The 14,341-nt window shown below is 30.7% G+C and overlaps 2 protein-coding genes across 2 annotated transcripts; one reads left to right on the forward strand and one right to left on the reverse strand.

Moving 5' to 3' along the window:
* Positions 1-1,723: 1,723 nt before the first annotated feature.
* Positions 1,724-9,212, reverse strand: Fib (rRNA 2'-O-methyltransferase fibrillarin). The gene is made up of 8 exons (XM_068768396.1): positions 9,050-9,212; positions 7,786-7,956; positions 6,863-6,935; positions 5,889-5,991; positions 5,226-5,396; positions 4,037-4,158; positions 3,373-3,496; positions 1,724-2,879 (listed from the first exon to the last, which is right to left on the reverse strand). Exons 1-8 carry the CDS (start codon positions 9,060-9,062, stop codon positions 2,709-2,711), a joined length of 948 nt encoding a protein of 315 aa, XP_068624497.1. The 5' UTR covers positions 9,063-9,212; the 3' UTR covers positions 1,724-2,708.
* A 676-nt stretch (positions 9,213-9,888) lies between these two features.
* Positions 9,889-12,271, forward strand: LOC137925018 (uncharacterized). The gene is made up of 3 exons (XM_068768447.1): positions 9,889-10,133; positions 10,482-10,638; positions 11,986-12,271. Exons 1-3 carry the CDS (start codon positions 9,933-9,935, stop codon positions 12,225-12,227), a joined length of 600 nt encoding a protein of 199 aa, XP_068624548.1. The 5' UTR covers positions 9,889-9,932; the 3' UTR covers positions 12,228-12,271.
* Positions 12,272-14,341: the final 2,070 nt, after the last annotated feature.

Raw genomic sequence — 14,341 nt, forward strand, 5'->3', positions numbered from 1 at the left:
GAGTAGAAGACATTTTTTACCTTTATAAATACAAAAGACCAAAGTATACATTATACTCATGCAGTTAGATGTTAATCTGGTGAAATATTTATTGTAAGGAATCAAGCCGAGCCTTCCTATAAAACCGTCGACATTTTTTAATAAGAGGCTTTAACATAAAAAGCTAATAAGGAAAACTGAATATAAATTTGTATAAAGAGTATCATATTACATACTAGTCTTGTATTATACAACAGCTCCAGACAATGTATGAGAACTTAATTTTTAACACACTTAACCAGTGCTTTGGTTGTAAATGTATAAGCTATAAAGGGATGAATGTATTATTTGACAGAAAAAAGCCTAAAACATATAGTAAATAATAATTAATTTTGATATATAATAATTTAAATTTTGAAAATGCTTTTACTAATATCATTACGTTAATTATGATTTCTGAAACCATTGATTTTTGTATAAAGCACCATACATTAACAGCTATTAATGTAAGTCTAAAACAAATCTTCTATAAATATATTATATTACAATTAAACATTGATATACATATCCGTTTATTTTGTTTTTCATAGAAACAATGAACATTTATGTATTATAGAGAGAAGTGTGCCAAAATAGCCCAGTTTGATGGAAACTTGAAAAGAATTGAACTTTTCTATCATGACATTGAAAGCTGTGTTGATTCAAACGCGATATATCTTATAATAAACTGGTCATATTCCCAATATTAACACTTCTTTTTCAACGACCAAATATGTGAGATACAATTTTATCTTTCATTCGTTTTAAGTTTACAATAATTGAACTGAAACTCGAAACTTAACAGTTGGAATGCTTGGTAATTACGATTTTCTGTTAAACATATGGTGAATCCGGAAAAATTGGATATTTTTTAAATAAATTTTGAAGTACGTGGTAATTCTTGGTTGTCAGTCCAATAAATACATTTTGTACAAGAATAATTAACAAAACCTCTTAAAGTATGTTTTAAGTAAAGGAATTGTATGTATAAGATTCAGAAAGTAAATATTGTAATTACTTCATAAGTACTAATTGTAAATATGTTTAAATAACTGAATCTAAAAATAAATATCCGATTTTTAACCTGTTTAATTGTAATTATTATGACATCAATTCGTTATACTTCATGCAAAGACGTTTGTGTGTCTGTTTAACTGCGACTTGGATAGTACATTGATTTAGCAAGATTGTTTTATTTGGATTTTATAGTCAGAGGACCGACCGAATATTCTTATCAAAAATGATTTAATTGAATAAATTCACAAACCGCCATGTTTGAAAAACTATCCATATAGTTATACATTAAATGTAACTTAATTTTTTTTTCATAGTTCTTGCATATAATATTAGGTATAATCAATTTATAATGTCTCAATTCGAGTTTACTACTTTCATTAATACCCATTTACATGAAGCTACTAATCAATCTGCCAGCAAGTGCCTGTTATCACACATGCGAGTTACTGGCGTAAAATGTAGGCAATTCCTGTACCAGTTGTACTAGTGGGCCACATATGTTATTTGTATTATGCAGTCACGTGGAACGCGGGAAGATTATTTCTTAAGACGGTAAGAAAACTTAGCCTTACGTGACAAAAAATAAAATATATCCTGACATGCATAAAATATATTTCTTCACTATTGATCATTAGAGATTCAGCTAAAAACTTGAGAAGGAAAAGGGTTGTAAATAAGTCATTGTAAATCATTCGCACCATATATTTCGTCTTTCACTTAACATACGCTTCTTATGAACTCACTTAAACCTAACTTATGCTAAATCAGACAGCTCTTGACCCGTACATGGCAAATGTGGGAACATAGTGTTTGAATCATTCATGTTGATACATATATATCAATAGATTGTCAATCAGTAGATTGAAAAACTATTACATTAAAGATAGACAACTTAAGGCTTTGCTTTTAATAATAATATTTGCCCATTGGCATTCACAGCTTGAGACTAAATGATCCAAGTGTTAGCTCTTTAAAGTTACTAAGCTAGAACTTCCATAGAATCTTATAATAACCCTAAGGTCATCAATCCTTATATAGATGGAGGTCCTATGCTACATTATTTCCATTACATAAGATGTTGCACTGGATTGGTCTAAAGTGTTAACATTAAGTTTAATTTAATTAGACAAGTTTTGGAAATAATCTTACAGTTAAACTTGTCTTCGCTAAATTAAATCTCAGTAAAATAAACAATTATGTAAATGCCAAAGTTGAGGAGTACAGACACAACTTAGGTAAGTCTAAACTCCTTGTGTAATCTTTGTCTCGGGGGAAATAAATAGTAAATCAATTATGTCATTTTTGGCATCTGATTGTTATATATAACACCTTGCCAATTCTTATTATATTATTATTTTTCCTTACTATTTCACTACAAGAAAAATATAATTAAATTGTATTAGTAAATGTCTTCAGTCAATTTAAATACCCGAAACTGCTGTCTTTCTCATTAATAAGGTTGTTACATTAGAACAAAAACAGTCATTACTATTTTCATTCCCCAAAGTCAAAGTTATTAACAATTTGTTTGCATTAAAATACAATTTTTACTGTTTTCTTCCTTTTAGGTCACAATTGCTTTTTATTTTATATATCCAGGTCTTATGTCAACTTTGTATGGTCCACACTGAGCTAAACAATTAAAAATTCAAGCACTGTCACTTGCATCCTCGCTAAGAGGACTTCTTGGGCGGTGGCCTGAAGACACCAACAACTACAGCATGGTCTCTCTCATAGGGCTCAAGTGTGAGCTGTTCCTGGGGCTTCAGTTTGTCTGCTTGCAGCTTTTTGACTTCAGCAGCAAACACCGCTTCAGGCTGCGCTGTGGAGTCTATACACGAGGCCTGTGGACATGGCATGCGGATTAGCCATATAGGAAGCTTAAGGGACCTTTATCCCCAAAGAATGAAAATCCTCAGTGAGAGAGTTCAATTCTTTCATCATGAAATATTTAGACTGTTTTCGTCATCATAGGATTATTTTGATCAATATGAGTGGATATAGATTTGAGATATTTGGTACAAATCTGAATATTAGTTGACAATAATAAACAACATCTACATCAAAAACCTATCTTTGCACTGTTATCTACAAACTAATATATGTTGTGTTATTGTGTGCTTAACATAATAAAATATATGGTTCAATGTAAAAAAAAAACTTTAGCCTTGTGTACTTAACTCAAAAATCTAATAATACAGACTGTATTTTGATGCATGAATAAAGTATCTAGAGAGAATTTACTTTACATATTCAAGAAGACATTAATATATATTTTTATATATAGTATGCCCAGGCTCAGAATATTGATTGTATTGAGTATTGTGAATGCCTTACCTTAATAGATATAACAAAGTGTCCCCCATTCTTGAGGAAGTGCTGTGCATTGAGGCTGACGATCCTAGCTTGGTCAGGTTGTGCCACATCCGCGAAGATTGTGTCCACAGTGCCCACCAGCATCCTGTGTTACCAGAAGACATTAGTTAACCACATACAATTCTATTGTGGGGAATGTTGTATGAAGGCCATCAGAGAGAGAGTTCAAAATTATCAACATGAAATATTTAGTCAATGTATATCATCACTTAAACACCTACTAAATAACAAATGTTTGAATGACGAGTTTTTGATTTCATTTTGGTTATCTTATTTACTTAAAACATGGATTCCCATACCAAAGGTTAACAAGATAAGCATTTAGCTTCAATGTAGTTATAAAAAGCATTTTGACATTAAAAGTACAAAGTAAAAAGGTTCAACTATCATACACAATTTTCTGTTTCCACTTTGTGCATTAAACTTATTTTTTTAATCATTATCTACATAGGTATTTTAATGTATATTTCATCAAGTATTCATTCAATCTTATTTTTAATTGCAAAATCGGGTCATAAGTTTACCCTGTTAAATAACTGTGAATGGTATATTTAGATACAGTTATTTGAATATTTTTAGACAGCAAAGTCTTTCTTCTATACTCTTTTGTATATAAATATCTCACCTGTATTTCAATGGGTGCCTGGCATCTTCTATAATAGGAATGATATTGGTTCTTTTCTTGGCAACATTGATCAGGTCACGACCAGATCTGTGGGAGAACTCCACAGCATACACTAGACCTTCCTGCAATTAAAACTTCTTTTTAGAGTTGACACATACTAGCACATTAAGATAATGTGTTGATAAAATCTAAAAACCCTGAAAGTGAACATTTATAACGCATTTGTTAGCAAAATTTATTACATTGATTTCCTAACTCTATACAGGTGTGTGATCACTTTGAAATATGTTACTTTAATGTATATATCATATTGGAAAGCAAGAAGAAAGTCTAAAAGCAATGAAATGAAGTATTCTCAGAAAGAGAAGAATTCATAAAGTGAGAAATGACATTCTGTGGGAGAAATGGTTAATGGATATCACAAACAAACAATACCTAAGTGAAAATAGAGAGGGCCTGGAGTAAAATCCCAAGAGGCGATAAAAGGAAAAGAGGTGATAGTTCAAGCATTGGGAAGACGAAATAATGGTGATCACTGCAAGAACTTGGACTAGAATAACAATGAACAAAAAGTGGAGGAAAAAGGGGGAAGCCTTTACTAATAGGCACCAGACATGTAGAATGAAACAAAAGTAATAGTAAATGTTATAAATTCTATAAGTTTATGTATAAAGCAATTAAGGATACATTATTGGGAAGGCTGTTCAATTTATTTATGTGTGTATGAGTACAAGATGCAACAAAATAAAATGCTATTAAAAATCTACTGAAAATAATGCTAGCACACACACACACTAACAGATTATTTTTGGTTCTGATTGTTGAATTATTTTAATATTACCTATGTCAGCTCCTGGGAAATTGAGGCCAAATATTAGTGTGAATAATCATTATTATTATTCCACCATATAATCCAAAACCAATCATAGACAAGCATCTTAAGTATTATTAGGAGTGCTGTCATATATGTGTGCCCTTATATCTCTAACTTCAGTACACATATTTTGTACCTTTGTCATAAAATTTTAATAAATATATTTTTTGTAAAAAAAGTTATTCATTTGTGTGTTCCTCAAACTATCAAGGAGATTGGCCACTACTGCTCTATAACATCATTTGTAACTTGTAATAAAATTTCTTAATAACTTCAACTCTGTTCATTACTTCTATCTTAAATATGTATACTTACTGGTCCAACAACATCTGAGACATGACTGACTGTTGTGCCACTAGCTGCTCCAAGATACAACACCCTGGATCCTGGGGGCATGTGTATAGCATCCACACCTCCCATTATAGCAGCTGCCAACTTTGATCTGAACGGATTCCATACTCTGTATTCAATCTTCTCTCCATCAGTCTACAAACAATTTTTTAAAATTTAGATTTGTTTACTTACTTTTCAATATATATTACATCATGTACATATCATCAGAAGTGGGTATGTGGATATAGTCTTCACGAATAGGTCAAGATTAGAGGGACCACAATCATCACATAAAGCTTGTTTATTGGTGTCAATAATATAGCAAATTGCATAAAAACAGGGTTCCCCATAAATCAACATCAAACAGAAATCTTATGATATTTGGTTTTATTCATTCTTGTATGTCTATATTACTTTAGTTCTTGACAGCAATTAAATAAATTAAATCAGATGCTTTAACTTAATCTCCAATATCAATATTGTCTGATAGGCTAGGTGAAGTTTTGAACAAAAAATTAATTTAAAAAATCCATGATTGGATACTCTATCTGCATTACTTCAGCTTGATTTTTATTTACGGTACCCCTGTATATTTATACTACTGTATAATGTATATCCTATTTATAATGTAACAAATGCACAAACCTCAACAGATATCCTCTTCTCTCCGTAAACTTCAGAACCAGGCACCAAGTTCTTTGTGACTAGAGCGTCTTCTTTGCCTCTAGCTATGAATACTCCTGGATGTCTAGGAACAATTTGGTTTTATTACTTAATTGTTAAGATTGTATATGTTTCGTGTTAAATATTGGAATATCAGTAACATAATTTGCTTCAAGCATTCGCTTTCAGAAGAACGAAAGTTATATGTTAAATGCATCATTTTAAGAAGAATCTACTGTGAATGTTTTATTAATTAACTAGATAGGAATATTTCCAGTTGAGTCCATAATTTCTACACACAATAATCTTATTATGGGCAGTATTTAACATTGATCATCATGGTCAAACCAAAAGGCTCAATTATTTCCGAAATAAAAAAGAGCTTATATCTATATAGCATTATCTTTGAATCAGAATGTTAAATTGATATAAATTCCGGAAGTAACTATTTGCACCACATTATATTCCTGTTGCTAATTTGTATGACAGAAGCAGAATATATTTCATTATTACTTGTAACGGACACAGTGTTTTCCTTAGACAAAAATGTTTCAACAATACAGTCGTGTCTATTTTTGTGCAGTAGATACAACACATAAAACAAAAAATTTAAAATAGCTCGAAATCTTACAAAATGACTAGGAATTGCTCAAATATGTAACCAAGACAATCTATGTGACAATAGTTACACTTCCTTGTAATTGAAACTGATTTTAAATCATTGCCGTCACTGTGCAAATACTACCTCACACTAGTTTAAGAGTTGACTTTATTATTACCATGTAATTAATTATTGCAATGAGTGGTTTTACGAGATGTTATTAATTCTTGAACGCAACATATATACAAGATACTACCTCCTAATTTTATCCCTCTACCTTTGTGAATTTGGTTTGGATTTAATTAAAATTTTTACCAGATTAGTCAAAAATGAACTTATAAAAATGTATAAATACCTGTGTGGTTCAATTATAACTTGTTTTCCTCCTTTAAATCCTCCTCTCTTGGGAGGACCCCCGCGGCCACGACCTGCACCAAAATCATCTTCATTTAATACACTTTTTTATAAACTTACTCATTACTTAATTATTGGATGATCAGAAGTGGGTATGTGGATCTGGTCTTCATGGATAGGTCCAGATTAGAGGGACCACAATCATCATGTTTGTTTAGAAATACAGCCTAGTAATATCAACATTAGCTAAGTTCACTTAAAACTGATTAAATATTTTAGTTAACAATTATATTATAATTAATTAACAGAACAAATTTAAACACTTAGTGGTAGTTAAGAACTGCTAAAACAATGTATGTGGCGGTATTAAAACAATTGTGCATATTGATTAACAATCCTTGAGAAGTGATTTACTAAGCCTTAGGTAGGTACCTTCTCAAGGATTATAAGTAATCTAGGCATCAATATTTAGTTACATTTTGAGTGTGTTCAAGAGGTTTTACAAAACCAGATTAAGATCAAATCAGTTTTTCAAAAATACTTCCCATACTTTCAGTACAAGAGGCATTTAAATTCCACAATTTTAAGATGACAGCTCAGGCTATGTGAAGTCCAGCCTGTTTTAATGTAGCAAAGTCAAGGGCTCCTTGGGGAACTTAGGCTTGTGCCGCTACATACTACAATTTCATCGGATTGAGAAATTACCTTTTAAATCGCAAACTTTTCATGGAGTGACTAGTGTCATTTGCCTAATGAAGGTCGCTACACGTCAATAATACCAGTTTAGAACTTTGACTTAACCAGTCCGCTACTGCCTAGTTAAATATTACTTCTACTAGTTCAAATACCACTTTAAAAAAATGTCTAAAATCTAAACCACTACCTAATATTAAGAAGTTAATTTAGATATTAAATATGACTTACCTCCTCCACCGCGGCCTCCAAAACCACGTCCTCCGCCTCCGCCACGCTTTTCAAACCTTCCTCCTCCGACGCCACCACGACCACCGCCGCCGAAACCTCCGCGACCTCCACCTCCTCCACGACCGCCTCTAAAGCCACCACGACCACCTCCACCACGTGGACTGTTAAATTCTGCAAATAAAAAAGATAATATTTATATATGGTTATTTTTAAACAAATATGTACCAAGTAGTTTCTGGATTTCGACATTTTGATTATTATAACGTAGTTAGGTTGGTATATTTAATAGCTAATTAAATTGTCATTTAAAAACAGTGTTGTATGCAAAAAAAAAGTTTAATTGCCGTTACTAATGAAGATTTCCAGTTAAATATATTTACATGAATCTAACTTACATTTGACATAAAACATAATATCAGACAGATTTAACCATAATAATAAAATACAAAACAAGGCGAAAAAATCTTCTATGAAATAATTCCTAGTATTTTCGAAATGATATGTCTTTGTATGAGACATTTATAAATGTTGTATTTTTATATTAAATTACCATATGAGTAGTACGGCTTTAATTTTATAATAAATACAGAATATCGTGAAATCATGAAATAAACCATGTACAATATATCTTACGCCCTAAGCAAGTGGGAGGCTACTAAGTTATTATTACGTCTTATATTTTCTTAGGGGTGGTAATTTTATGTACCTTTAAATTTGATTCACGTGTTTTAATATGCATAGATGTAACATACTAGAACGCTTGGTTGGAATAGCTATGGGATTGTATAAAAGGCTAAGAAAATCAATGGGGTCAGAAATACTAAAACTACCGTAACCCTCTTTTATCATGTATCTTGAAAGAAATACAATTTAAACTAAAGGAAGAACAAATGAAGACCACACTATGAGATCGAAGTATTGGACACACGTGGTAATATCCACGTGAAATAAATATAACCTAAAAACGTATCTAAACAATAATTTTAAGTATTATTTATTAATTAGTGTTAAAACGCTTTGAAATTTATTACGTAAAGCGCATTGAAAGTTATGATTTCAATCATAACCTAATTCATTCCGAAATTGGTACAATAATATATATTTAAACTGTTCGAAAATATACGCAAGGTAAAAGAATGTAGTAAATTACTAAAAAACAATAAATGCACGTTTTATAAAGATTTCATGATAGTTTTAAAAAAGGTTAAGCAAAATAAGACCACGCGGTTGACATGCGCACATAAAAATTATCAATTAAACTTACCAGGTTTACCCATTTCAGATGGTAAATGTGAAAATGTTATACTCAATTATTTTAAAAAATTAACTAAGCACTATCTAAAAACAAAAACAAATGTAGTTCTTCTCATAAGCCGACGCAGACCATCGCGCCCGCACCGTGTTGCCGCCGCCGGAAATAAAGACATTTTGTCGCATTTCCCAAGCGTATGGAATGGTTAACAGTGATGCGACATTTGACAACAAAAACCGGTAGTAAAATACGATTGAATCGATTCAAACACTACATTGTATATTATAAGTTAAAATATGTTTTAGTGAATTATAACATAAACAAGTGTTTTTAATAAAATTTAAGAACCTATATTACAAAAAATGAACACATAAAGAGTGTAATTGTTATAAAAAATATTAGTTATGATTGAAAAAATATTAGTTATGACTGAAATTACACATATATAATAGGTAATACATATAGAAAAATATAAAAAATAGATAAAAAAGATAAATTATTATTAATCATTACCGTATAGACTCTTTTAAATAAGAATGAGAATGAAAGAAAATTTCATTCTCATTCTTATTTATGATAACAATTTTTTAATGGAAGTAATACGATGTATTTAGTTGAAATAAAATACATTAAATATTAGATGTAAATTATGAAACAGCTATTTGATTTTTTTTCTTTCATTACATGAAATGATTACTATATATAAAATTCTTAGATAAATGATGAACAAGAAAATCAAATAATATTTATTTATTTTCTTCCATGGTAATATTATTTTCTTCCATGGTAATATTATTATCTTCTGTAGATAATATACTTATATATATGTTTTAACCTATTAATAACTTTATCGTCAGATTATTGTTGAAACTTAAGTATATTTCACATAGCCATTATGACAAAAAATAAGTCTAAAACGTGTATGTGGACCGATTTTAAATGGTTAAACGAACCTGATGATTGGAGCTTGAAAGATGATGTCCTACAGATTTCAACAAACTCTGAATCGGATTTCTGGCAAGAAACTTACTATAAATTTCAACGTAACACGGGACATGTTTATGGGAAGGATGTTGGTGATAATTTTACGATGCAAGTAAGTTTTTTCAATTTCTCATATAACAATACGTACTCCTTCTTGATAAAGTCTATATAAAAGTTATCATAACAAAAATGTATATAATTCTGTTTATTTATAATATTTTAATTAGTAGTATCGCACACATAGGAACTGTCAATTTTGACATTATAAATATTACTTTTAAGCCAAAGCTTAAATCATGTGTTGCAAAAATTAAAAAAGATTTTTATATAAAACGGGAATGAAATACATTTACTCCATAAAACCACGATGAGTCAAACATGCCGCCAATAAAACAAAGGTAAAAATCATAGGGTAATGAAAATATATGTGTACATATATACTTTATCTTTTTTTACACAGGTTTGCGTGGAAGGTAATTTTGAAAAACTGTACGATCAGGCTGGAGTTATGATATATACAGACGACAGACACTGGCTAAAAGCCGGTATCGAGTACAATGATGGACAGCCAATGATAGGCAGCGTACTAACCAACAAAATGTCGGATTGGGCCACAGGTAAAAAATTCTTTCTAACTCAAATTCCAGAACCTATTGTTTCATCGTTTAAGATTTCACCGTTTGGACCCTTATCTTTATTCAATGTTGTCTGATAAACATCCTACCAATCTGAAGTGTTTTTGTGTGAATATGTTTAATTGATAAGACGATAAATATAAATAAAAGAATACTTTAAAAATATTACTTCTAATGCTAATCGAGTTAGAATAAAAATAGATTTTTTCACATCTTTAATTTCTAACATTCATATGACGCTTAATTATTTTGTATCACAATCGCTTACATTAGAGGGACCGGAAAGTAATGTTTCTGTCGATATATTTTACAGAAAACCTTTTGATTTTTACCGCTCAGACATTGAAAATTTGTATAGTAGATGCAAATATATATTTGATAAGAAATAAAAACTTGTTAAAAATGTAGTCGTGTGAATTTAACTTAAGAAAGCGACATTATTTTTGTCCCCCTTATATTTGCTCAATTTTACTGGTCACTTCCACCGGAGCATATAACGCAGATACGTTGAAACCAAATATTATATTTAACGGTATAAGATAACACATGGACACTAAAAATTATTACATTGCTTGAATGCACCGACGATTTATTTTGCTTCTCTTTGTTAGTTACGGAACTGATTAACCTAAAAATAGGATATTATTTACGAGTGTGAAAATTTTAAACTGCCTATAGGCACACATCACACATTTCAAATATTATCATACTGCAAAAAATTGCGAATAAATAATGCTGAAATATGATTTTGATTTATTAAATTTTAGACTTATTAAGAAAGAAATTCGTTAATACTGACATTTCTTTTTCATTCCTTAGTATGATGCAAATGGATTAAACAAATATAAATTTTTGTAGCTGTTCCATTTTGACCGCGCGCTAACTAGAGGGCGTTAGGGTAATGATTGCATAAGGGCACGACATGGCTTAAAGACGCCTCTGATTTAAAGACACTTAACATATTTATTTTTTTGCTTAATTAAGTTTAGGTGCCGCCAAGCTCTCATATCGGTTAAGCTTCATGGAGTAAAGGTATGAAAGCTCAGCGAGAATGGAATCGCAATAGAACATTGTCGCTGCCGACGGGCTGACGGTAGAGGCCTTTAAACCCCTCCCCCACGTTCCATCACACCGCGCGCATACCTAAGACGCGGTACTGCAGTTTTGGTAATGCTATAGTAATGTTTCTTTAAGAAATTCTCTCGATAAACATATAACAGCAGTCGTAGTTCGGCTGTCTCAAGCACCACCACACCTAAGTTCTCAAATAAGCTATACATTCACCATTTAGCTTTTATATATATCGCATATACATTTTAATGTTTGCAGGTGTATTTAAGGGAGACCCAAACAAATTCTGGCTACGTTTAACCAAAGTGAATGGTGTGGTATGTGTAAAATATTCTACCGACAATACAGCGTGGAATCTATTGAGACTATGCCCTTTTCCAAACTCTGATAAATACTTCGTTGGTGTCATGTGCTGTTCACCAAAGCGACGCGGTTTGAAGATTAAGTTTAGTGATGTGACGTTTACGCAACCCGGAGAAGATATTTTACACTCAAATTGATGGTAGACTAACAAAATTAAAGTATCTTGACACAAATAACATAAACGGTGTAATCTGTATATAAAACTTCTATTTTCATGTATATGTAAATATTACTAATTGTGTTATAATTAATAAATATAACCATAAAAAATATAAAATTGTTCAGTTTATTTTTTTTAAATAAAAGAATGGTTAATTATTAATTTAATCTGTATATAATTACTAGACCCCACACTAGTTGGAGGGCGGACTATATAGTCTCGATCTTTAGGGAGTCTATCGGCCAATTTAATGATATATTATTTAATATGTAACAAATTTTCTGCAGTTTTCAGTGTGGTAATAAGGTGTGGTAATCATCATTAAATCATTACCATGAGGGACATTTCACCAGCAGACATAGGAATAAATTTAGTAGATCTGTTTCTAGAAATTAATAAGGTAAGGGCACTAGTAGTTGACCATGTACTAGTAGTTGACCGTTTGTATGAAATTTTAAATAATAAGCGTTGTGTTTATCGTATCTAATTAAAAAATTAATTTATAAGTAGCTGCTCTCATCTATTTACAACTGCGGAAAGCTCGGAACTTAAGCGCATTGTGTGTAGCCATGAGCCGATAGTTGTTTTTGACAGGGTTCAACTGTGAGGCACGTTTCTTGATTTTGTGACTGAATATTATATTTTTTCTATGTGAAAATTAAAATTTTAAGTTTTGACATATGTGTGGTCTTATTTATCATAAAAGTAGGTTTTTATTCATATGGTCAACTATTGATGCTAAATACGGTCAATTACTAATTTTTTTCAGATTTTGATTGGTCAACTACTGAAGCAAAAACTTAATATGAATAAAATAAAAATTTAAGTGTTTACGATTTGTAAAATTGAAAGACTTCTTAGCAAAACTTAATCTAAAGGGTATAAGAATTTCCTTTAAGCACCCACTGATATTCTAAAATTTGAATGTATGTGGTCAATAAAAAAAACATTTTAGCAGCGCTCTTAAGTGGTCAACTACTGGTGCCGTTACCTTACATAGATTAAACAATAGGTAACATGCAGTTCTAAGAATCATCAAACCCTCGAAAATAAGTTGTTAACATTAGGAAACATCTTGAAAAAGTTATCAAAGTGCATATATAATAAAGTACCACAAATGAATATAAAATTAAAAGTGTATTATTACATAAATTTTACTTATAACATTAAGAGTTTTAGTCAATCCAAATGTGTGGAACTGGGTTTGTGGATTCATTACTATAGTTGATATTATAATAATCAAACATTAAATTTAATTTTAAAATAGCAACCGTTGATTTTCTAGCCTGCATTTCTCAACAGATCAGCAATTCGAGCTGAAGATAGCTTACAGCTTATAATGTTAAAATAATTGATGATACAAAAGTGATTGTTAATATCTAAATAAAAATAATTTGAATGTGAGGAGCATCAGATAAAGGTGACCTTAGTTATAACATAGACGCGGAAGGTATCACTCGTCACCAGTAGAGTTCTGCTAAGGTTTACTGAGAATCCCATCTCACACAAAGAGTTTCAAAACAGACTTTTAAGGAATTCCTTCTCAGAAAAAGAGCTCAAAAACCGACTTAGGGAATCCCTTCTCACAAACAGACTCCCAAAATTGTCTTTCAGGGAATCTCTCCATATAATAAAAGTTTTATAATTGACTCTAGGGTTATCTCTCCCCATAAATAGAGTAAAAAATTCAACTATGAGGGTAATATCTCTTCATAAATAGATTCCCAAAATCGACTTTTGGTGAATCACTCTCCAAACTAAATGAACACAAAAAATTTAATTGATTTTAGGACTTAAATTCATCTAAAATTTAAATAGTGTTCTTTAAAAGAAAACTTTTGATTGATATCATATAACTTTGATAAGTTTTATAGCTGTAGAATAGAATAAGAAAATGTTCAATACCGTATTAATAAATCTTTTTCTCACATAAACCTACTCTTGAATTTTAATTAAATAATGTCTAAACATTATATTAAAAACAAACCAACTTATTTAAATACTTTTGATTAAAAGACAATTCAATAGGTTGTCTGTCAACCAATTGCCTTTTTGACATTCCCCTTCTCATTTTTGATTGACTTGATAGTA

Source organism: Battus philenor, unplaced genomic scaffold (assembly GCF_028537555.1).
Source record: "Battus philenor isolate CCGP_79_NKW_IND1 unplaced genomic scaffold, ilBatPhil1.0.hap1 SCAF_25, whole genome shotgun sequence".
In the NCBI taxonomy this organism is placed as follows: Eukaryota; Metazoa; Arthropoda; class Insecta; order Lepidoptera; family Papilionidae; genus Battus; species Battus philenor.